The 26,520-nt window shown below is 42.9% G+C and overlaps 1 protein-coding gene across 5 annotated transcripts in view; it reads left to right on the plus strand.

Moving 5' to 3' along the window:
• Positions 1 to 26,520, plus strand: part of LPCAT2 (lysophosphatidylcholine acyltransferase 2) — a 322,785-nt gene that overhangs the window by 167,931 nt on the left and 128,334 nt on the right. For all 5 annotated transcript variants that reach the window (XM_077458072.1, XM_077458053.1, XM_077458081.1 and 2 more), the window contains exons 7-8: positions 21,985 to 22,043; positions 23,346 to 23,380. In XM_077458072.1, coding sequence (XP_077314198.1) covers positions 21,985 to 22,043; positions 23,346 to 23,380 — 94 coding nt within the window. The remainder of the gene's footprint in view (positions 1 to 21,984; positions 22,044 to 23,345; positions 23,381 to 26,520) is intronic.

Below are 26,520 nucleotides of genomic sequence, written 5' to 3' on the forward strand. Positions count from 1 at the left end.
CACTGTGCTGCAACTCTGTTTCAGCGTCTTGGCAATCTTATAACCTAGGCCATTTTTATGTAGAGCAACAATTCTTTAATTCAGATCCTCAGAGTTTTTTGCCATGTTGAACTACCATTGACCAGTATGAGAGAGTGAGAGCGATAACACCACATGTAACACACCTGCTCCCCATTCACACCTGAGACCTTGTAACACTAATGAATCCGATGACACCAGAGAGGGAAAAAGGCTAATTGGGCCCAGTTAAGGCAGAGAGAAAAAATAGGAGAATAAAGATTTCCAAAGTAGGTCAACGCAAAACGCTATAGTAAATGCAAAAATTCAATTTATTGATTACAAAAACTACAAACTACTTTAATGAAATGCCAAGGGAAAGGGGTTTATACACATAAAGACCACAGACTCATAAAAAATATGACAACTATGTCAAAACAATATTATTTTTACCACGTTGTCATATTTTTAATGAATCTGTGGTCTTTATGTGTATAGTTTAGAAGTGGCTTCCCTTTCTTTTGGTGTTTTCAATAAAATAGTTGGTGGTTTTTGTAATCAATAAATTAGAATTTTTGTATTTACTATAGCGATTTGTGGTGACCTTCTTTGGAGATCTTTATTCTCCTATTTTTTCTTTATGCTAATAGGGTCGCTTGAACCACATCCCACCGTTTGGTGTGGATGAAAGTATATGCATTATTCTTATAAATTAAATAGTGATTCATTTTTTGGTTGATCCAGGCAACCTTTGTTTCCAGTTAAGGCAGTGCTAGAAATAGTCACTTTTGTTGCCAGCAGTTTAGACATTAATGGCTGTTTGTTGAGTTATTTTGAGGGGGGACAGCAAATGTACACTGTTATACAAGCTGTACACTCACTACTTTACATTGTTGCAAAGTGTAATTTCTTCAGTGTTGTCGCATGAAAAGATATAATCAAATATTTATCTAAAAATGGGAGGGGTGTACTCACTTTTGTGAGATACTATATATATGCCGCAAAATTCCACCAGCACGGACATGCCTTCCCCGACAGATCCAATTCATTGTCATATGCCCATAGTATCTGCTGCCATGGCCAGACATAGGTGAGAATCAAAATCAAAACGTGTAGCGCTGTCGAAGCGTGACCCTACTGATACAAGTATAAAAAAAACTATGATATTGCAATAAAGATGAAATGTGAAAAATGGGGGCAAATGTCCCAATTCCACATCCATAAAGTGAACTCAAAACATGTGCTGATCCAATGTTCGATCTGTGAAGACACCTGGTACTCCCCAATAGACAAAGCAAGTATATCTGCTTACCAGATTTTAAGACCCTCCAGGGTCTATATGCGCATTAGTGAGCTTTCACCCCTCACTATGGGCTCAACCACATCCGCTACTCAGCCTGCTTAATTGGATTCCACAGGTGTCTACCCCACAGTTATCAGTCAAGGAAACTTCAGAGTCCGGTCACACATTCATCATATAAGAAAGAGGAAGATAAACTCCTTAGGCAACATTCTTTAAACGCACACAAAAGTTTATTAAAAGTTGTACTTCCAAAAAAACAAAAACGATACGATTAGGCTCATAATGGAAACATTTGTGAGCCTTACTGCCTCACAGAAGAAGTCCCATTGGACGAAAAGTATGTCAGGCTAGGCACGGAGTAGCGGTGATGTCCGACACTCGTGGAGGGTGCTGGATGAACAAATGTTCAGCTCCCCTAGTGTAATTCCCCCCATGTAAATCCTCCCAGTTTAATCTCCCATAGTGTAAATTTCACCCACCATTTCACTCCCCAGCCTAAATCCTCACCACCATTGTAAAATCTCCTTAGTGAAAACCCCCCTCCCCCAGCGTATACCCCCCCCCCCCGTGTAAATACCTTCTAGTGTAATTCCCCCAATGTAAGGAAAAAATATATATAATAAATACCACGCTGTCCCTTTAAATTAAACACAAGCAGCCAGCACAGCAGAGGATCAATATTGCAAAATATAACATAAAATGAACAAAAAAAAATGAAATAAAATGAATAAGTACAGCGCTTACGTGAGAAATCTCAGGTAGTGCAGAGAATAATGGGGATATACACAAATTAAAAAGTGCAAATATCAATAACCCAAAACCAGTGCTAAATAATAGACATGTGCAGAGTAAAATATTTTGTTTCGGAATTTCGTTTTCGGCCGAAAACTTAATTTATTTAGTTACTCCCGAAAGTCGTTTTTATTTATTTCGTTTTTCGTTCAAAAATTGCATTCGTCCGAAAATCCACATGAATTACGGTCGAATCTGTCTTGGAAGGCTTATGGTGTCTGTCGAATGTATAAAGAAGATTCGACGGAGCTAACTATATAGCATACTTTAGAACCCTATTAAAGTCTATGGGACTCCAACGTTCAAAATCTAAAGTGCTAATTTTAAAGGCTAATTTGCAAGTTACTGTCCTAAAAAGTGTTTGGGGACCCGGGTCCTGCCCCAGGGGACATGTATCAATGCAAAAAAAAGTTTTAAAAACGGCCGTTTTTTCGGGAGCAGTGATTTTAATAATGATTAAAGTGAAACAATAAAAGTGTAATATTCCTTTAAATTTCGTAGGGGGGGGGGGGTTGTCTATAGTGTGCCTGTGAAGGGGCGCATGTTTCCCGTGCTTAGAACTGTCCCAGCACAAAGTGTCATTTATGCAGGAAAAAAAGTCCTTTAAAATCACTTGCAGCTATTATGAATTGTGACGTATGGGTGACCCCGCCCCCCTCTGATGTAACGGAAACCTGCCTGTGTTACATCAGAGGGGTGCGGGTCACCCCTACGTCACAGGGAACCCCGGGTTTCCCCTTGCGTCAGAGGGGGGCGGGGTCAGGTGACGGGTGGCCCGGCCCTCCGTATATAAGAAACGTCAGCCGCCGGAATGCCTGCAGTGTCTCCGTGGAGGAGACAGAAGAAGGATGGATCGCTGCGCTGGATGACATGAGACATCGCTGGAGAGATGATCGTCCGTCGCTGGATAGCAAGAGTGGATTACCGCCGCTGGAATCTTTTTTTTAATTTTTTTATTTTTAATAAAGGAATTTTTCAAAAGTGTGTTTGTTTTATTTAACCATTTTTTACACTTTCTTTGTGAAATGGTAGGGGTACTTTTGTACCCCCTTACCATTTCAAACGGGGGGGTGGGATCTGGGGGTCCCCTTGTTAAAGGGGGCTTCCAGATTCTGATAAGCCCCCCGCCCGCAGACCTCCACAACCACCGGCCAGGGTTGTGGGGATGAGGCCCTTGTCCTCATCAACATGGGGACAAGGTGCTTTGAGGGGTCACAGACCCCCAAAGCATCCTCCCAATGTTGAGGGCATGTGGCCTGGTACGGTTCAGGAGGGAGGGGGGCCGCTCTCTCGTCCCCCCCTCTTTTCCTGCGGCCTGCCAGGTTGCGTGCTCGGATAAAGGGTCTGGTATGGATTTTTAGGGGGAACCCCACGTCAATTTTTTTTTAAATTTGATGCGGGGTTCCCCTTAATATCCATACCAGACCTGAAGGGTCTGGTTATGGATATTTAGGGGGAACCCCACGTCAAATTTTTTCTTAAATTTGAGGCAGGGTTCCCCTTAATATCCATACCAGACCTGAAGGGCCTGGTAATTGAATTTGGGGGACCCCCACGCTTTTTTTTAATTTATTATTTTTTTTTTTTATCAATGACTTTCAATGAGTGTTCTCTGTATTACGGAGCCGACAATTCATAATAGCTGCGAGTGATTTTAAAGGACTTTTTTTCCTGCATAAATGACACTTTGTGCAGGGACAATTCTAAGCACGGGAAACATGCGCCCCTTCACAGGCATACTATAGACAACCCCCCCCCCCCTACGAAATTTAAAGGAATATTACACTTTTATTGTTTCACTTTAATCATTATTAAAATCACTGCTCCCGAAAAAACGGCCGTTTTTAAAACTTTTTTTTGCATTGATACATGTCCCCTGGGGCAGGACCCGGGTCCCCAAACACTTTTAAGGACAGTAACTTGCAGAATCTTTTCTCTCTGTCAAATCTTTTTTCTCTGTCGAATATTTTCTCTATATAATCTTGGACTAATAGAGGTAAGGTTAAGCACATTCGACCACAGGTTCTATAGACACAGATTGTTGTCAGAGTCATGTCGAATCTCCTATTCTATATCGAACTGTTGTAACAATGAAAACGAAAATAAAGCATTTATTTATGTCGGATCTTTCGTTTTTCGGATTTTGTGCTTTCGTTATCGTTTGTCAAAACGAAAACGAAAATAGCTGAAATTCGGACGAAAATGCATTCGGACGAAAACGAATGCACATGTCTACTAAATCATCAAAATACAGTGAAACAATTTGTTTGTAGATCCACTCTATATAAATTGTCCGTAATAGTAGGAAAATGACAATCCCAATCCTATTAATAAATGTCCAAAAAGTTGGTTATGGTGATCCAAACGGTGAAACAATATATGCAGACTATTGGGTGATTTTTAGTGAAAAAGAAATGATAAATGATCTGCCACTATAGGTTCTTTAAAGGCTTACCAGAACGATTAGACCCAATTGGGTGTCTATGCCTCTTCCTGTCCCTGTGCGCTGTCTGCTGGGACACACACGGGTCCCAGAGACAGTGCAGGACAATTCCTATTGAACCGCGTGACTCGCGCATGCGCAGTAGGGGACCGGGAAGTGAAGCCGCAGCGCTTCACTTCCTGATTCCCTCACCTAGAATGGTGGTTGCAGCAGCCGAGAGCCGAGCGATCGATCGGTCTCGGCTGCCGACATCGCTGACATCGCTGGACCTTGGGACAGGTGAGTGTCCATTAAAAGGTGACAGGTGAGTGTCCATTAAAAGTTAAAATCTACAGTGGTGTGAAAAAGTGTTTGTCCTCATTTCCTGTTCCTTTGCATGTTTGTCACACTTAGGCTTCATGCACACGAGACGCAGATGCAAGCGCTGCTGGACACATGTTGAAACCGGCGTTTAGAAACGCGCGTTTTGCCGCGATTTTTACCGCGATTTAGTGGCGTTTTACCGCGTTTGCGTCTAGAAGCGTTTAGTTAAGCTAACATCATAGACCCTCCCCAGCTCAAAAAAACTGTATTATTAACTATTTCAGCAATTTTGTGAGACCAGAGTGAGTAGCAGCAACTGTGAGAGCTGCAGTGTACTTGTATTTAGCGTGTCACTTGCCACGGCACCTGCCACAAGTTGTGGATTGTCCACTTGCCACGTGACTTGCCACATCACCTGCCACATCACTTGCCACGTCACCTGCCACAAGTTTTGTATTGTCCACTTGCCACGTCACTTGCCACAAGTTGTGGATTGTCCACTTGCCACATCACCTGCCACGTCACTTGCCACGTCACCTGCCACAAGTTTTGGATTGTCCACTTGCCACGTCACTTGCCACATCACCTGCCACGTCACTTGCCACGTCACCTGCCACAAGTTTTGTATTGTCCACTTGCCACGTCACTTGCCACGTCACTTGCCACAAGTTGTGGATTGTCCACTTGCCATGTGACTTGCCACATCACCTGCCATGTCACTTGCCACGTCACCTGCCACAAGTTTTGTATTGTCCACTTGCCACGTCACTTGCCACATCACTTGCCACAAGTTGTGGATTGTCCACTTGCCACGTGACTTGCCACATCACCTGCCACGTCACTTGCCACGTCACCTGCCACAAGTTTTGTATTGTCCACTTGCCACGTCACTTGCCACGTCACTTGCCACAAGTTGTGGATTGTCCACTTGCCACGTGACTTGCCACATCACCTGCCACGTCACTTGCCACGTCACCTGCCACAAGTTTTGTATTGTCCACTTGCCACGTCACTTGCCACAAGTTGTGGATTGTCCACTTGCCACGTGACTTGCCACATCACCTGCCACGACACTTGCCACGTCATCTGCCACAAGTTTTGTATTGTCCACTTGCCAAGTCACTTGCCACATCACCTGCCACGTCACTTGCCACGTCACCTGCCACAAGTTTTGTATTGTCCACTTGCCACGTCACTTGCCATGTCACTTGCCACAAGTTGTGGATTGTCCACTTGCCACGTGACTTGCCACATCACCTGCCACGTCACTTGCCACGTCACCTGCCACAAGTTGTGGATTGTCCACTTGCCACGTCACCTGCCACAAGTTGTGGATTGTCCACTTGCCACGTCACCTGCCACAAGTTGGGGATTGTCCACATCACCTGCCACGTCACTTGCCACATCACCTGCCCGAAGTTGTGGATTGTCCACTTGCCACATCACTTGCCACATCACCTGCCACGTCACTTGCCACAAGATGTGGATTGTCCACTTTCCATGTCACCTGCCATGCCACCTGCCACAAGTTGTGGATTGTCCACTTGCCACGTCACCAGCCACATCACCTGCCACATCACTTGCCACGTCACCTGTCACAAGTTGTGGATTGTCCACTTGCCACATCACTTGCCACCTGCCATGTCACTTGCCACAAATTGTGGATTGTCCACTTGCCACGTCACTTGCCACCTGCCATGTCACTTGCCACAAGTTGTGGATTGTCCACTTGCAATTGCAATTGTTGAAAATATTTTTCTAATGGTTTTTCATCATTTGCAATCATTTTTGAGATTTTTAATGAAAAAAAAAAAGGTCACCTTTAAAAACACATATAAACGCAAACGCGGCAAAACGCGGGTGCCGTGGTTAGCCGCGTTTAGCCGCGTTTTGCGTCTGAAACGTGGAAATTTTTGCTTCTGAACGCATTTTTTTGCTTCTGGAAAAACAAGATTAAATGCAACTGCATAAAAATGGAAAAAAACGAGACTGTGTGCATGGACACATAGGATAACATTGAATGAGTTCAGGGGCAGTTGAAAAAACTGTCCAACTGCATCTGAACGCGCGTTTAACTGCGTCTCGTGTGCATGAGGCATTAGGCCTCATGCACACGAGACGCAGATGAAACCTCTGTTAAAAAAAAGCTAAAACGCGCGTTTAGAAACGCGCGTTTTGCCGCGTTTGCATGCCGCGTTTAGACGCGTTTAGACGCGTTTGCGTTTAAACGCGTTTATAAAGATAACATCATGTAGACCCTCCCCAAGCTCTCAAAGCATTTTTTTTAACTATTTCTGCTATTTTGATCAGAGTGAGCAGCAGCAGCATAGAGAGCAGTTGTACACTTGCATTTGCCGTGTCACTTGCCACGGCACCTGCCACAAGTTGTGGATTGTCCACTTGCCACGTCACTTGCCACAAGTTGGGGATTGTCCACTTGCCACATCACCTGCCACGTCACCTGCCACAAATTGTGGATTGTCCACTTGCCACGTCACTTGCCACATCACCTGCCACATCACTTGCCACGAGATGTGGATTGTCCACTTTCCACGTCATCTGCCATGCCACCTGCCACAAGCTGTGGATTGTCCACTTGCCACGTCACCAGCCACATCACCTGCCACAAGTTGTGGATTGTCCACTTGCCACGTGACTTGCCACATCACCTGCCACGTCACTTGCCACATCACCTGCCACAAGTTGTGGATTGTCTACTTGCCGCGTCACTTGCCACATCACCTGCCACGTCACTTGCCACGTCACCTGCCACAAGTTGTGGATTGTTCACTTGCCACGTCACCTGCCACGTCACCTGCCACAAGTTGTGGATTGTCCACTTGCCATGTCACTTGCCACAAGCTGTGGATTGTCCACTTGCCACATCACTTGCCACGTCACCTGCCACGTCACTTGCCACGTCACCTGCCACAAGCTGTGGATTGTCCACTTGCCACATCACCTGCCACGTCACCTGCCACGTCACTTGCCACGTCACCTGCCACAAGTTTTGGATTGTCCACTTGCCACGTCAGCTGCCACGTCACTTGCCACATCACCTGCCACGTCACCTGCCACAAGTTGTGGATTGTCCACTTGCCACGTCACTTGCCACATCACCTGCCACGTCACTTGCCACGAGATGTGGATTGTCCACTTGCCACGTCACCTGCCACGTCACTTGCCACGTCAGCTGCCACGTCACTTGCCACAAGATGTGGATTGTCCACTTTCCACGTATCCTGCCATGCCATCTGCCACAAGTTGTGGATTGTCCACTTACCACGTCACCAGCCACATCACCTGCCACAAGTTGTGGATTGTCCACTTTCCACGTCACTTGCCACTTCACCTGCCACGTCACTTGCCACAAGTTGTGGATTGTCCACTTGCCACATCACTTGCCACCTGCCATGTCACTTGCCACAAGTTGTGGATTGTCCACTTGCCACGTCACTTGCCACAAGTTGTGGATTGTCCACTTGCAATTGCAATTGTTTAAAATATTTTTCTAATGGTTTTTCATCATTTGCAATCATTTTTGAGATTTTTAATGTAAAAAAAAAGGTCACCTTTAACCACTTGCCGACCGCCGCACGACGATATACGTCGGCAGAATGGCACGGGCAGGCATATGGGCGTATATATAAGTCCCTGCCTGCCCGCGGGTGGGGGGCCCGATCGGGCCCCCCCCGGTGCCTGCGGCGGTCGGCATTCCTTCGAGAGCGATCCGGGATGAGGGGGCGGCCATTCATTCATGGCCACCCCCTCGCGATCGCTCTCGACGAATGGAAATCCCCCGTGACATCACTTCCTCTCCTGTAATGTAAACACAGGAGAGGAAGTGATGTATTCTCTCCTCCGTGTCGGTATTTTTCGTTCCGACACGGAGGAGAGCGGATCGGTGAGTTGCACCAACACTCTACACACACAGTAGAACATGCCAGGCACACTCACACCCCCCCTTTACCCCCCGATCACCCCCCCAATTACCCCTGCCCCCCAGTCACAGTGACACCAATGTCATTTTTTTTTTTTTTTTTGCATTGGTGTCATTTGTGACTGTAATAACTGTTAGGGCAGTTAGAGTTAGCCCCCTTTAGTTCTAATGTACCCCCCTAACCCCCCCAATAAAGGTTTAACCCCGTGATCACCCCCCGTCGCCAGTGTCACTAAGGCTGGGTTCACATTGCAGCGGTTTATGAGAACGAATGTGATTCGCACTGCAGTGCAAATCACATCCGATCTCTGTGCGATTCGAGTTCAGCCATTCGCCGCACCCGCCGCACCCGCCACACCCGCCGCACCCGCCGCAAATTCGCACGGGACCCTTTTTTTGGCCCGCAGCAGAATCGGATCGCATGGGTGTTCACACCATGCGATCCGAGTTTGCAGATCGCACTGCGATATGCGAACTGATCTGGGGGTGTCAGTAACATTTCACTGACACTCCCAGCAGTTCGCATAGGGCAGTGTGAACTGCCGCCGGGAGGCATGCGATGCGGGAACCCGCCGCGGATTCGCGGCGTTTCCGCATCGCTCCAGTGTGAACCCAGCCTAATAAGCGATCATTTTTCTGATCGCCGTATTAGTGTCACAGGTGACGCTAGTTAGGCAGGTAGGTATTTAGGTTCGCCGCAGCTTTTTATAGCGCCAGGGACCCCCATATACTACCGCATAAAGCCCCCTGATTGCCCCCTAGTTAACCCTTTCACCAGTGATCACCATATAACTGTTACAGGTGACGCTGGTTGGTTAGTTATTTTTTTATAGTTTCAGGGCACCCGCCATTTATTACCTAATAAAGGTTTAACCCCCTGATCACCCGGCGGGTGTCATTTGTGACTAATAACTGTTAGGGCAGTTAGGGTTAGCCCCCTTTAGTTCTAAGGTACCCCCCTAATCCCCCCAATAAAGGTTTAACCCCGTGATCACCCCCCGTCGCCAGTGTCACTAAGGCTGGGTTCACATTGCAGCGGTTTGAGAACGGATGTGATTCGCACCGCACTGCAGTGCAAATCACATCCGATCTCTGTGCGATTCGAGTTCAGCCATTCGCCGCACCCGCCACACCCGCCGCACCCGCCGCAAATTCGCACGGGACCCTTTTTTTGGCCCGCAGCAGAATCGGATCGCATGGGTGTTCACACCATGCGATCCGAGTTTGCAGATCGCACTGCGATATGCGAACTGATCTGGGGGTGTCAGTAACATTTCACTGACACTCCCAGCAGTTCGCATAGGGCAGTGTGAACTGCCGCCGGGAGGCATGCGATGCGGGAACCCGCCGCGCATTCGTGGCGTTCCCGCATCGCTCCAGTGTGAACCCAGCCTAATAAGCGATCGTTTTTCTGATCGCTGTATTAGTGTCACAGGTGACGCTAGTTAGGCAGGTAGGTATTTAGGTTCGCCGCAGCTTTTTATAGCGCCAGGGACCCCCATATACTACCGCATGAAGCCCCCTGATTGCCCCCTAGTTAACCCTTTCACCAGTGATCACCATATAACTGTTACAGGTGACGCTGGTTGATTCGTTATTTTTTTATAGTTTCAGGGCACCCGCCATTTATTACCTAGTCTCACTAGTGTACCCCTAAATTTAGGGGTTTCTACTTTCCAAAATGGGGTCATTTAGGGGGGGGGTTGTGCCATCTTGGCATTTTATGGCCTTCAAAACTGTAACGCCCTTAGAAAGCCTGAAGGCGGTGCTTGGTTTTCGGGGCCCCGTACGCGGCTAGGCTCCCAAAAAGTCCCACATATGTGGTATCCCCGTACTCAGGAGAAGCAGCAGAATTTATTTTGGGGTGTCATTTCACATATGCCCATGGCATGTGTGAGCAATATATCATTTAGTGACAACTTTGTGAAAAAAAAAAAAAAAAAAAAAGTTTGTAATTTTCCCGCAACTTGTGGCAAAATATAAAATATTCCATGAACTCAACATGCCTCTCAGCAAATAGCTTGGGGTGTCTACTTTCTAAAATGGGGTCATTTGTGGGGGTTTTGTGCCATCTTGGCATTTTATGGCCTTCAAAACTGTAATAGGTAGTGAGAAGTGAACTCAAAAATTTACGCCCTTAGAAAGCCTGAAGGCGGTGCTTGGTTTTCGGGGCCCCGTACGCGGCTAGGCTCCCAAAAAGTCCCACATATGTGGTATCCCCGTACTCAGGAGAAGCAGCAGAATTTATTTTGGGGTGTCATTTCACATACGCCCATAGCATGTGTGAGCAATATATCATTTAGTGACAACTTTGTGTAAAAAAAAAAAAAAAATTTTTTTTTGTCATTATTCAATCGCTTGAGGCAAAAAAATAAAATATTCAATGGGCTCAACATGCCTCTTATCAATTTCCTTAGGGGGTCTACTTTCCAAAATGGGGTCATTTGGGGGGGTTTTGTACTGCCCTGCCATTTTAGCACCTCAAGAAATGAGATAGGCAGTCGTAAACTAAAAGCTGCGTAAATTCCAGAAAACGTACCTTAGTTTGTAGATGTGACAACTTTTGCGCAAACCAATAAATATACAATTATTGACTTTTTTTTTACCAAAGACATGTGGCTGAATACATTTTGGCCTAAATGTATGACTAAAATTGAGTTTATTGGATTTTTCTAATAACAAAAAGTAGAAAATATCATTTTTTTTCAAAATTTGCGGTCTTTTTACGTTTATATCGCAAAAAATAAAAATCGCAGAGGCAATCAAATACCATCAAAAGAAAGCTCTATTTGTGGGAAGAAAAGGACGCAAATTTTGTTTGGGTACAACATTGCATGACCGCGCAATTACCAGTTAAAGCAGCGCAGTGCCAAAGTGTAAAAAGACCTCTGGTCATTTACCAGCAAAATGGTCCGGTCTGAAAGTGGTTAAAAACGCATATAAACGCAAACGCGGCTAAACGCGGGTGCCGCGTTTAGCCGCGTTTAGCCGCGTTTTGCGTCTGAAACGCAGAAATTTTTGTTTCTGAACGCATTTTTTTGCTTCTGGAAAAACGAGATTAAACGCAACTGCATATAAACGGAAAAAAACGAGACTGTGTGCATGGACACATAGGATAACATTGAATGAGTTCAGGTGCAGTTGAAAAAACTGTCCAACTGCATCTGAACGCGCGTTTAACTGCGTCTCGTGTGCATGAGGCCTTAAGTGTTTCGGAACATCAAACCAATTTAAACAATAGTCAAGGACAACACAAGTAAACACAAAATGCAATTTGTAAATGAAGGTGTTTATTATTAAAGGTGAAAAAATTTGCGTCCTTTTCTTCCCACAAATAGAGCTTTCTTTTAAAGGTATTTGACTGACTCTGCGATTTTTATTTTTTGCGATATAAACGTAAAAAGACCGCAAATTTTGAAAAAAAATGATATTTTCTACTTTTTGTTATTAGAAAAATCCAATAAACTCAATTTTAGTCATACATTTAGGCCAAAATGTATTCAGCCACATGTCTTTGGTAAAAAAAAAAGTCAATAACTGTATATTTATTGGTTTGCGCAAAAGTTGTCACATCTACAAACTAAGGTACGTTTTCTGGAATTTACACAGCTTTTAGTTTACGACTGCCTATCTCATTTCTTGAGGTGCTAAAATGGCAGGGCAGTACAAAACCCCCCTAAATGACCCCATTTTGGAAAGTAGACCCCCTAAGGAAATTGATAAGTGGCATGTTGAGCCCATTGAATATTTTATTTTTTTGGCTCAAGCGATTGAATAATGACAAAAAAATTTTTTTTTTTTTTTTTACACAAAGTTGTCATTAAATGATATATTGCTCACACATGCTATGGGCATATGTGAAATGACACCCCAAAATAAATTCTGCTTCTTCTCCTGAGTACGGGGATACCACATATGTGGTACTTTTTGGGAGCCTACCTGCGTACGGGGCCCCGAAAACCAAGCACCGCCTTCAGGCTTTCTAAGGGCGTACATTTTTGATTTCACTTCTCACTACCTATTACAGTTTTGAAGGCCATAAAATGCCAAGATGGCACAAAACCCCCACAAATGACCCCATTTTAGAAAGTAGACACCCCAAGTTATTTGCTGAGAGGCATGTTGAGTCCATGGAATATTTAATATTTTGCCACAAGTTGCGGGAAAATTACAAACTTCTTTTTTTTATTTTATTTTTTCACAAAGTTGTCACTAAATGATATATTGCTCACGCATGCCATAGGCATATGTGAAATGACACCCCAAAATAAATTCTGCTGCTTCTCCTGAGTATGGGGATACCACATATGTGGGACTTTTTGGGAGCCTAGCTGCGTACGGGGCCCCGAAAACCAAGCACCGCCTTCAAGCTTTCTAAGGGTGTTACAGTTTTGAAGGCCATAAAATGCCAAGATGGCACAAACCCCCCCCAAATGACCCCATTTTGGAAAGTAGACACCCCTAAATTTACGGGTACACTAGTGAGACTAGGTAATAAATGGCGGGTGCCCTGAAACTATAAAAAAATAACTAACCAACCAGCGTCACCTGTAACAGTTATATGGTGATCACTGGTGAAAGGGTTAACTAGGGGGCAATCAGGGGGCTTTATGCGGTAGTATATGGGGGTCCCTGGCGCTATAAAAAGCTGCGGCGAACCTAAATACCTACCTGCCTAACTAGCGTCACCTGTGACACTAATACAGCGATCAGAAAAACGATCGCTTATTAGGCTGGGTTCACACTGGAGTGATGCGGGAACGCCACGAATCCGCGGCGGGTTCCCGCATCGCATGCCTCCCGGCGGCAGTTCACACTGCCCTATGCGAACTCCTGGGAGTGTCAGTGAAATGTTAATGACACCCCCAGATCAGTTCGCATATCGCAGTGCAATCTGCAAACTCGGATCGCATGGTGTGAACACCCATGCGATCCGATTCTGCTGCGGACCAAAAAAAGGGTCCCGTGCGAATTTGCGGCGGGTGCGGCGAATGGCTGAACTCGAATCGCAGAGATCGGATGTGATTTGCACTGCACTGATTTGCACTGCAGTGCGGTGCGAATCACATCCGTTCTCATAAACCGCTGCAATGTGAACCCAGCCTTAGTGACACTGGCGACGGGGGGTGATCACGGGGTTAAACCTTTATTGGGGGGGTTAGGGGGGTACATTAGAACTAAAGGGGGCTAACCCTAACTGCCCAGTTATTACAGTCACAAATGACACCAATGCAAAAAAAAAAAATGCATTGGTGTCACTGTGACTGGGGGGGCAGGGGTAATTGGGGGGGGTGATCGGGGGGTAAAGGGGGGGTGTGAGTGTGCCTGGCATGTTCTACTGTGAAGTGTCGTGTTGGTGCAACTCACCGATCCTCTCTCCTCGGTGCCGGAACGAAAAATACCGACACGGAGGAGAGATTACATCACTTCCTCTCCTGTGTTTACATTACAGGAGAGGAAGTGATGCAATGCTTCACTCCCATTCGTCAGGAGCGATCGCGAGGGGGTGGCCATGAATGAATGGCCGCCCCCTCATCCCGGATCGCTCCTGCGCGGATACCGACCGCCGCTGGCACCGGGGGGGGGCCCGATCGGGCCCCCCACCCGCGGGAAGGCAGGGACGTACAGGTATGCCCATATGCCTGCCCGTGCCATTCTGTCGACGTACATCGTCGTGCGGCGGTCGGGAAGTGGTTAAAAGCTACACATCATGCCGAGACCCAAAGAAATTCAGGAACAATTGAGAAAGAAAGTAATTGAGATCTATCAGTCTGGAAAGGGTTATAAAGCCATTTCCAAAGCTTTGGGAATCCAGCGAACCACAGTGAGAGCCATTATCCACAAATGGCGAAGACATGGAACAGTGGTGAACCTTCCCAGGAGTGGCCGGCCGCCCAAAATTACCCCAAGAATGCAGCGACGACTCATCCAAGAGGTCACAAAAGACCCCACAACAACATCCAAGGAACTGCAGGCCTCACTTGCCTCAGTTAAAGTCAGCGTTCATGCCTCCACCATCAGGAAAAGACTGGGCAAAAATGGCCTGCATGGCAGAGTTCCAAAGAGAAAACCACTGCTGAGCAAAAAGAACATCAAAGCTCGTCTCAATTTCTCCACAACACATCTTGATGATCCCCAAGACTTTTGGGACAACATTCTGTGGACCGATGAGACAAAAGTGGAACTCTTTGGAAAGTGTGTGTCCAAGTATATCTGGCGTAGAAGGAACACTGCATTTCATAAAAAGAACATTATACCAACAGTAAAATATGGTGGTGGTAGTGTGATGATCTGGGGCTGTTTTGCTGCTTCAGGACCTGGAAGACTTGCCGTGATAAAAGGAACTATGAATTCTGCTGTCTACCAAGAGATCCTGAAGGAGAATGTCCGACCATCTGTTCGTGTACTCAAGCTGAAACGAACTTGGGTTCTGCAGCAGGACAATGATCCTAAACACACCAGCAAGTCCACCACCGAATGGCTGAAGAAAAACAAAATGAAGACTTTGGAGTGGCCTAGCCAAAGTCCTGACCTGAATCCTATTGAGATGTTGTGGTATGACCTTAAAAAGGCCGTTCATGCTCGAAAACCCTCTAATGTAACTGAATTAGGACAATTCTGCAAAGATGAGTGGGCCAAAATTCCTCCAGGACGCTGTAAAAGCCTCATTTCACGTTATCGCAAACGCTTGGTTGCAGTTGTTGCTGCTAAGGGTGGCCCAACCAGTTATTAGGTTTAGGGGGCAATCACTTTTTCACACAGGGCCATGATGGTTTGGATTTTTTTTCACCTTTAATAATAAACACCTTCATTTACAAATTGCATTTTGTGTTTACTTGTGTTGTCCTTGACTATTGTTTAAATTGGTTTGATATTCCGAAACACTTAAGTGTGACAAACATGCAAAGGAACAGGAAATGAGGAAGGGGGTAAACACTTTTTCACACCACTGTAAAATCTCATTAAAATCTATTAAAAGTCAGCAGCTGCAGTATTTGTAACTGCTGGCTTTTAATATTTTTTTTTCACCGTGAAATCCCTCTTTAAATAAAGACACCAGTCCATCCTGAGTGAGTGTCTGTCTACAATTGCCCCATCCCAGTACATTGCACATTGACATCACACATCCCTACCCTCAAGGAGCCCACAATCCAACGTCCCAATTCATATACTAGGGCCAATTTTGGACAGAAGCTAATTAACCTACCTGCATGTCTTTGGATTGTGGGAGGAAACCGGAGTACCCGGCGGAAACCCGCACAGGGAGAACATGCAAACTCCAGGCAGGTAGTGTCATGGTTGGGATCTGAACTAGCGACCCTTCTTACTGCTAGGTGAGAGTTCTAACCACTACACCAATACACCACGGTGACGCCCAGGTTAATAAACCCAAACAGATAATTATAGTTTTGAAGGCAGCTTTTCATTCCTCTCTCCAGTCATGTGATAACAAGTGATAAGTGGCTTCATGTATCAAACCAATCTTAGTTTGGTCAGATGCTTTAAGGGCAGAGGAGAGATCTAGAGTCTAATAGACCCCAAAATTTTCAGAAAAGAGTACCTGTCACTGCCTATTGCTATCACAGGGGATATTTACATTCCCTGACATAACAATAAAAGTGATAAAAAGAAAAAAAAAAAATGGACAGTTTAAAAATAAAAGAAAAAAGCTAAATTAATAATAATAAAAAAATGACAGCACCTCTGTCACCCCAGTGCCCACACGCAAAGGCAAATGCAAGCATGAGTCTCGTGTCATATGTAAACAGCAATTGCACCATGCATGTGAGGAATCCCCGCACATGTCAGATAAAGGGCAGCAATTCTAGCACTAGACTTTCATTGAACCCAGCAGCCAAATGGAGTAGGCAAGGAAAAATATCTATAATAATGTATTTTATGTGTAAAATGTCTCAAGATTAGATTTAAAATTTGTTTCAGTTTGCAAAAATGTCAAAGTAGTCTGTTCAGGATTGCTGGCCAGAGCCATAAATACATGTGAAAAGCTGCAACCCCAGCATACAAATATACACTATATTGTCACATATAGTATAGTATTGTGACGCCTGCCTTTACACGCACATGAACTTTAATGGCACCCCAGTCTTAGTCAGTAGGGTTCAATATTGAGTTGGCCCACCCTTTGCAGCTATAACAGCTTCCACTCTTCTGGGATAGCTGACCACAAGGTTTAGGAATGTGTCTGCGGGAATGTTTGATCATTCTTCCAGGAGCGCATATGTGAGGTCAGGCACTGATGTTGGACGAGAAGACCTGGCTTGCAGTCTTTGCTCTAATTCATCCTAAAGGTGTTCTATAAGGTTGAGGTCAGGTGCAGGCCAGTTAAGTTCCTCCACCCCAAACTCACTCATCCATGTCTTTATGGACCCTGCTTTGTACATTGGTGCACAGTCATGTTGCAACAGTAAGGGGCCATCCCCAAACTGTTCCCACAAAGTTGGAAGCATGAAATTGTTGAAAATGTATTGGTATGCCTTAATCGTTCCCTTCACTGGAACTAAGGGCCAAGGAGCCTTCTGACAGAGAAATGTGATTCATCACTCCAGAGAACACCTCTCCTCTGGTCCAGATTCCGGTGGCAGTGTGCTTTACACCACTGCACCCGACACTTTGCATTGCACTTGGTGATGTAAGGCTTGGATGCAGCTGCTTGACCATGGAAACCCATTCCATAAAGCTCTCAACGCACTGTTGTGCTAATCTAAAGGCCACATGAAGTTTGGAGGTCTGTAGCTATTGACAGTTCCCCATACAGCTGGTGATGCAAGATTTGTCAGCTCTACCCCCTCCTTCTCCTCCTCCTCCTCCTCCTCCTCCACTGAATTGTCCTATGAACCTCAAGTACCCCCTAAGCGTTCAAAGGGCTATTCAATGATTAAGTCTAAAAGGTTCCATGCAGTGCTTAGCTGGTGTGTCTGTGGGACAGGAACCACACTGAAGCAGATATTTTTTACAGCTCTGCATGGACAGGCCCAGAGGTGGTTCACACCACGCTAGCTGGAGCCAAGAATGGTGGTGTGTGATGATGGCACAAACCTCCTGTCCGCCCTTAGTGAAAGTTGAAACATGTTCCATGCCTGGCACATGTCCTCAATTTGGTGGTGCAGCATTTCCTAAATAGGTACCCGGGGTTGGAAGATCTACTAACGCAAGCCAGAAGAGTCTGTAGCCATTTCAGGTGATCCTACACAGCCAGTGCTTGGTTGGCTGAAATTCAGCGAGAATTCTGATTTGCGACATGCCCACCAGTAGCTGCACATGCAGCAGAGGGCCATCATCAAGTACCTGTGTGAGTTTGGCACAACGGGCTCAGGCTTTTTTCCCCACACCAATGGCTGCTCATAAAGGATGCATGCACTGTACTGTCACCATTTGAGGAGGCCACAAGGATGGTGAGCTGTGAAAATGCATGCATCAGTGACACAATCCCTGTTGTGTTCCTGCTGGAGCAGACTCTGAGTGGCATTATGGACAGGACACTCAATGTAGTGCAGCAGGAGGAAGAGGAGGACTTCCTTTCCTCTCAAAGATGACTTTAAACAGACACCATTGTTCCTATGCCACAAAACATACAAGAGAAGAGAGAGGAGGAGGAGGATTCTGGCAGTTTCAGAGGCATTGAAGCAGAGGAAGGCATACCTCAAACAATAAGATATGGTTTTCCATCCCCAGAACCCTTAGGAGTAGTACGTGGCTGGGAGGAGGCAGTTCCAGATACTGTAATCTTCAGTGACCCCTGTCACAGATTTAGCCAGGACATAGGCTTTTGGAGGGGACTGAATTCTAGCCTCTAGTTGACCGATCATGGGCCCTGGCATTTGGGGGAACGGTGCTCTTTGTGAGATGTTTGCCTGGGGACCCTTGAGGTGGTGTTACTTTGGATTCAGGTCCATATCCCCCCAAGAGACAGACTCTGGGAACCCTGTATATGTCATGTTACAAATAGTGACTGATTCATACTGTTGGGACACATACTGTTAGATGCTAATGTCATCAACTCCAGCCACCTGTCTGTTGTCTTCTATAATGTAGAGGAGTCTAGTCTGGCTTGCTACAGCTTCTAAGAGCCTTTCACCCGTTGTTGTTTGTTCCAATTAACCTTGCTATTGTATGGAGGAGTTCTGTGTTGATTGTGTCTTCTGAGCTAAAAGACGGCAAGTCTGTCCTAAAGGTCATGTCTCTTAGTCATCTAGGCTGTCTAAAGGATTAGATAATTAGCTCATGTTACTTCTGTTTCTGGCTACAGGTGTATTGTTAGAGTAATATGAGCAGGAGGCCAAGCCGTTGCTTACAAAATAAAGAGAGCTTGCAGGGAAAATGTCATTTTTTGGGCTTTATAAATGCAATTATTGCTGCAGCAGATTCTATGCAGTACATATGTGCCACTTTACAGGTGGACTAAGGGGACCCCCCAGGCACTATATTGAAAGGAATTTTACATGTTTGTGCTTTCATTTGAAGCATCACTAAATCACTGCTCATTTAAAAATGTTTTGTTTACAAACTTCTTTTTAATTGATACATGTCCCTCAGAGCAGTACCAGACCCGCATAACCATTGTATGCCCAATTACTTGCATATAAGCCTTCAAAATGGGAACTTTAGATTTTTCCTGTTCATGTCCCATAGACTTCAATGGGGTTCGTTTATTTGGTTTCGAACTTTCGCTATGTTTGAAAGTTCTGATGCGAACCGAACAGGGGGTCATTCAGCCCATTCCTAGGATAGCACACTTTTAATTATTGTTTGGTTGGAACTTGTTACACATACTACTTGGAGTGGTGATTTAGATGCTGCTGTCCATTTTGATTTAATTGAGTTTTTATTGTATTTGTTTTACTTCGTTTTTTGTCACTAAGGTTTACAGTTTTTTTGCAAGCGCCCAAATATTTCAGGTTTTGTAACTACTGCAGCTCTGCATAGAAACCAATTGGCTTCTATTTTATTTTTTTTGTTAAAGCTTAATTCCAGAGAATATCTGATTGCCTCTTGACAGATCAGGAGGGATTTTTTTTCCTCTGCTGTAAGCAAATTGGATAATACTTTGCTGGGGTTTTTCACCTCTCTCTGGGTCAATTGTGGGTATAGGATTGTGTGTATGGGATTGAATGATTTAAAAAAATAAATAAATTATTATTGGTTGAACTAGATGGACTAGTGTCTTTTTTTTTTTTTTTTTTTTTTAACCTGAATAACTATGTAATAGAACAAGCTGCTTTCTAGGCAGTGGGGTTGCTAAAAAGTTATTTTTATTTCCATTAACATACTCAACGTGTCACATGGAATGTTGACAAACTACGGTATCTTAAAAATCTCCATAGTTACTTTAAAGATGTATTTAAACAGCTAACCCTACCACTATATTGGCTTAAGCATAGCATATGCATGCCGCTTTAACTAAACACGTATCACTGTCGGTCAAAATTCTAGGACTGGTTTTAGTTTCAAGTTTCATGTCACTTGGTTTAGTTTTTTCTTTGTTTTGTTCTAATATTGGTTCTTATTTCCACCGCTCACCAAAAGCTGGGAGTAACCACATTTCAAGGTTATTTAGTGTGCTTGGACCTCTCCTGTGTTAGGCGGAAACCCCAAGGGTAATCCATCCATGTCTCTATACCCTCCTAGATAGCCACTTTTCTCTTGCTAGTTTAAGGGTTGTCACATTTTGGTGTAACAACTTTGTGTATGATATCTGTTTATTGAGTATGTCCTCAGTAAATCCTCACTCTCTTATTACAGGGCTGTGACCCCACTTTTGTAGCCATATTGGTACACTTAAAGGTGCCACTCTTCTCTTTTATACTCTGTAGTTCCTGTTGGATTTTGTTTCTAAGCCCCTTGTGGAGGTTGACATTTGTGGATGAACATTTTATGGTTACACATATGTAATCACATTGCTATAATCTTTTCATATGGACTATAAACTGAAAGACCTATGAATAAATGGTCATGGAACAAATCGTCCTAGTTTCCATTATTTCTTTTGGGGAAATTTACTTTGATATACAAGTGCTTTGGATTACAAGCATGTTTCCAGAACAAATTATGCTTGCAATCCAAGGTTTTATATTCAATTTTCTAAAAGATCCTCTGCATCAGTCACAGAACAGGAGATCTTCAGGTGTAAATAAACACAAAGTTTTCCTTTAAAACCCCAGAGTTGAAGTTGGGGGTAAGTAGCCATATTGAGGTAATTGTATTCAGTGGGTTAAAGGGGACTAAGGAGTCATTTAAACCCAAGAAAAAAAAAACATATTTGGTAGCTTACCAGTCTTTTGGGTCATTAGCTTTCTTTTTTTCCCATTTCTTTCTCTATCCTGCCACTTTTTGTTTTAGGATGACAATGCACATTGTACATTCTGTTCTAGGATTACAATTTTCTCTTATCGTACTTTATGTATAGAGGAGCAATATTGTCACCCTAGGTTGCTCGCTTCTGATTTAGACTAAAAAATACCTCTGTCTTTGCTTGTCTCTATAACACATGGGGAGGTGCTCTGCAGTTCATAAGTATCATGGTATTTTGACATATATTTAAAAGCATGAGCAAACCTGGCATGGTGCTGAAAAGGGTTTGCCTACATTTGCTCACCCCCAACCTGAGCAGGGCTAATAAGACCCCTTGGGATTTCAGTGCAGCAGAGTAACTGTTTTCAACTAATTTCCAAGAGGTTACAAGTTATATCTGTGCACTTTTTGAACAGATATAACAAAATGCTTTTGAATGTAACATGGCAAAAGGGTAGCTATAGTAATGGAGAATGTTTTTCTGGTATGGTCCCATTCTTAATTTCCGGTGTTCAGATTTGTTAATTAACTAATTGATTAAAGGGTTGTTATAGTTTCCTATGAATTGGTGAATGAAAGAACCCCAGAGTGCAGAAACCTACTAGAATTACTGTCTCAGTTCCAGCGTTAAAATGTTTTTACATCCTGCAGGTGGAAACAGACCAAAGGCTATAGAGACTTTTGTTTCCTCAACTCCCATGATATGGCTCATAACAAAACGTAAACTTCAATGTATTTATTAAAAAAAAAAAAAATCTATTTAGGTGTTTTAAAACTGGTGAGTGATTGGTCCAAATTATTCTTATACTTATTTGCAGGAACATGTGAAATAATTGTTATGTTAATCAATTATTCTTTATTAAATGTTTAATGCTAATATTCACTCTTATTGCCTAGGTGCTTTTTATCCGGCAGTCCCTGTTCAACCCATTATTCTTCGATACCCAAACACTCTGGTATGTATTTTAATAGAATTTCAAAACCACCACTATTCATAGCTCTCACAGTGATCTCTATTGCTATGCAAATGGATGTGCCACTTTACAGGCAGACTAGCGCCCCCCCCCCCCCCCAACACTCTATTTAAATGTTTTTTTTATTATTATTATTAATATTGTTGCACTTTAAGCATTATTAAATTCCTTGCTTCTGAAAAATCTATTGCTTTTAAAAAATGTTCTGGCATTGATACATGTCCCCCATGGTAGTATCCAGAGCCCCATATGCCTTTTAGTGCCAATTACATGCATATACATTTTATAAATGGGTATCGTAAAGCCCAACATACAAGACTGTCAAAGCTTGCTGGCATTGTTGGACTTGTTCTATAGTATCTCTATGCTAGAGATAATATATGATCTCAATTTCTTCTCAAAAGTAATTTGAATGAAAAGTCCTTAATGAAGACACTGAACTAGTAAATCTGCATTTTAAAACATGTATAGAGATCTGGAAGTGCTGGAACTATTTGTCACAATATAGTGACATCTCCCTTGCATCATATTTATTGTATAAAATACATTTAGGTTCATCATATTTTAATAGAAATTAAAAAGATATTTTTAAGGAATTTTTAAGGAATTTGATAGTAACAACTAGGCTGTTGCAAAACTGATTTGCCTTGAACTAAAATTCTAATATATACACTGTAATGTTTAGGCAAAAAAATAATAATAATATATATAATATATTGATTTAATATATAAAATCATAACAAGTGCAATTTTGTAACAATATGCAATATATACAAAAAGCAGATAGTATACAATATAGATAAAAGAAAAAGAAAAAAAGGAGGGTGGGTTGGGGGGGGTATATATAGGGCACTTCCTTGACAGTCCCTAGATGTTTTATTTGAGATATGGAGTTAGGTCTTTCATAAAGTGTCTACTCTCCACCTCAACCAATATGGCCTGAACCCCTGAAAAAGCTGCTGTAATAAAAACATAAAAAAATATGACCTAGATAAATTCCAGATAGATTTCAAACATAAAGGTAGCAGTACTAAAATGACCAGGTCCCTCCTGAATCCCAGCATACAGGCAGTATATCTGCAGACACTGACAGCACTAAAAGGATAGCCATTCTATTACTGAAACATTTAAAAAAAAAAAGTAGTTTTTTTGCCAAAGTCTCTATCTTGTTCCCCAGGAAACAAGGATTACTAATAGATCTTGTTTTATCAACACTTAGTTTGTTCGGTATATAGTCAAATTAATTTTCTGTTTCTGTTCTTTTTATATTATATTATGTCTTAGGACACAGTTACCTGGACTTGGCAAGGATATACAGTGTAAGCATCAAATCTGGAAATAAATGATTTAATCAATTAACCTTGTAATATGTAAGAAGGGAGTAATTTATTTGTTGCTGCTTCTATTATTTTTGATGGGCTTTTATTAGCTTCAAACAAGGCCCAAAGTCAATTGAGATGCAAAATCTGCTTGAAGAAGTTCAAATGGGTGGTATACTGAATGTAAAATTCACCTGTCAATGAATAGTGAATGTTCTCAGAAGCATCTCAAACTGATGTTAAACTAAAGCCATCAACACAAGCCCAAAGTGTATTTGTTGTACATAATTTACCGTACTTATGTTCACAATAACTGCTCATTGATTGACGGGTTACTAATATGTATTTATTTCCTATGACTCCATGTAGTGGCCACATTGCTGTATTTTCCTTATTTGCACTATTCTGTATAAAAAAAAATTCAACCTGGAGAGAATATACCTTAATATTTGTGTTTGTCCTAATTTGCCCAGAATGAATGTACATGCAGTTTCACAGGCTGAATGGCTCTGATTTTCTTTATAAATAGAGCCATTCACCAACTAACCTGCGAAATGTAATGTATACCAAAGAATTTCTCAAAAAAAAAAGAGGTTTCTTATAGAAATTAAATTCCCCATACAATTTGTGCTGCCAAGTTTGTGCTGCACAGCATGTTTCCAGCACAAACAACCCTGACACTAACCCTAGCAGCAGTCAATGTCAGGGTCAGTGTTGGGTTTAGTGTCAGGGTCAGTGTTATGGTCAAAGGCCAGCGTCATTGTCAATGTGTTTCTGGCAAGATTACAGAAAAGTGTTTGTTTTTATATTTAGTGTCGGTGCCTTTTAGGTAGGATAAAAAATCTAAAGTTGTACAGTTGTTTTTAGGCTCTACTACAGGTACAAACAAATAATTTACACATACAGTATGTGGTAAAGCTGCACAAACAACTCTGAAACTGATAGAAGTCCGGGTCTGGGTCCAGGTCAGGGTGAAAGGTAAGGGTCAGCTTCAATGTATTTTAGGTAGGATTAAAGAAGTGTTTTATATAGTGTCAGTGCCAGTTGATGGCAGTGTGTTAAGTAGGACAAAAGCAGCAATGTATACAAACAAAAATTCTATGCACATGTGTGGTATAGTTGCAATTGTCGGGGGGGGGCATATATTTTGGTGTATGTTCTTTGGTGGTGGGTTATCGTAATGGCAAAAAATATACAGTTAAATTTAAAATATATATATTTTTTTTTTTACTATTTTGTGTCAGTTTTACTTTGATATAAAATCTGGAGATATCCATTGCCATTTACCACCAAATAAAAGCCCAATTTGTTCTGAAAAAAACAAGGTATAATTCCATTGGATACACTAAGCAGTTTTACTAATATATGCCAACATTTTAAATTATTGGGGCCTTCATAATTAAGAGGTTAAAGTGAAAGTAAACTTCCAACATAAAATTGTATCTATAGGTAAGCCTATAATAAGGCTTACCTATAAGTAGTGTAAATATCTCCTAAACGTTTAGGAGATATTTACTGTACATGCAGCCAGTGACATCACTGGCGCATGCACTCTGAAGGAGCAGCCAGCCGTGCTGTTCCTTCAGAGCCCTGTGCCGTGAACGACTGATCCCGCCCGCATGTGCGGGAGTGATATCATCGTTGCTCCAGCCACTCACAGAGCCGGAGTCGATGGGAGAAGATGAAAGTGGCCTCCAGCAATGTCATCGCTGGAATGCTTAGTTTGCAGGAAAGGTTCACATAATGTGCTATTATGAGATGCATACCAGCACATTATGGCTTTACCTTGCATGTAAGAAAAAAAAAACAACCTAGCGGTTTACAATCTCTTTAATAATAAAATCATTGTAGGTACATTAAAATATATTTAAAACAAAATCACATTATTAACACAATAAAACAACTATTCCAAATAACCTCTGTATTTTTGCATCGTACACCAGTCATTGAATTGTCTTTAAATCAATGGTAGCAGCACTTGGGGGATTAACATCCCTCCTCCATGCAATTCCAATAAGTGTCAAAATTCCAATCTGTACTTGTTTGATTATGAATAAGGTTAAATAAAATTGGCTGATTTCACCACCCTGCAATTTCAACAAGATAATCAGATTTCCAGTAAAATTTCAAATTTTTTTGTTTGGAGATGCCTTGTCTGTCCAACTTTCCTTTCCATGCAGTCTAGGATGAGGTATGGTAGACCTTGGCATTTACCCAAGTAAATACCCTATTATGCTGCGCACCCTAGCTGCTATTCTAAATTTTTTCTACCGTTCTGTTAGTTTGTGTGCCACCTGTTTTCTTTATAGTGCATGATTTGTTGTCCTCTACTTTGTTAGTTGTTCTCTGATTGCCTCAGTGACTAATAAACCCAGAAGTGACAAGCATGTATTCTGTTCTGGAATGATAGTTCAGATTCCTCAGCTATTGTGGAGGGAAGAAGTGACATTGGGGTTCTAATAGACGCCTGATGCCTCCATAAAATGAACCTATAACCTGCCTATGTTATCACATGGAGGGCTTCTTAATCCCCATCTGATAACAATAAAGTCAAATTTATTCTGCAGGGCCTCCACTTTCAAAAAATATCGATAAGAAGAAGAACTTAAGGGGGAGATATGATCAACATGTATAAATACATAAGTGGTCCATATAGGAACTTGGTGTAGAATTTTTCACCTTAAGGTCATCAGAGAAGAAGGCGGCACTCATTACTTCTGGAGCAAAAGAGATTTAGTCTCCAAATATGGAATGGTTTCTTCACAGTAAGAGCTGTGAAAATGTGGAATAGACTCCCTCAAGAGCTGGTTCAGGCTAGCTCAGTAGTTTGTTTTAAAACAAAGTCTGAATTCGACCATGTTCCTGATTGGGAAACTATACATTAGCTACAATAAAAATAGGTTGTTTTAGGCACACCCTGTAGGATCTATGAGATGAGATAATCCAAAACCTCCGGGTTAAATGATTTGCGGAAAGCAATGGAGACACCTTTTGGATTTCGTATGAGGGTTACTGCTGGTAAACCAGAATGAACCATATTGACCAGAGGTAGCTTTAAATGTAAGCAAAATATAAGTAGGGACTCAAAACTATATACACTGAGAAACCTAAGTGGGGTTCCACTTAGTGCGGCCCCTGTC

This window comes from Lithobates pipiens, unplaced genomic scaffold, assembly GCF_037356315.1.
Source record: "Lithobates pipiens isolate NorthernLeopardFrog02 unplaced genomic scaffold, aLitPip1_a1.2 Scaffold_10, whole genome shotgun sequence".
NCBI lineage: Eukaryota > Metazoa > Chordata > Amphibia > Anura > Ranidae > Lithobates > Lithobates pipiens.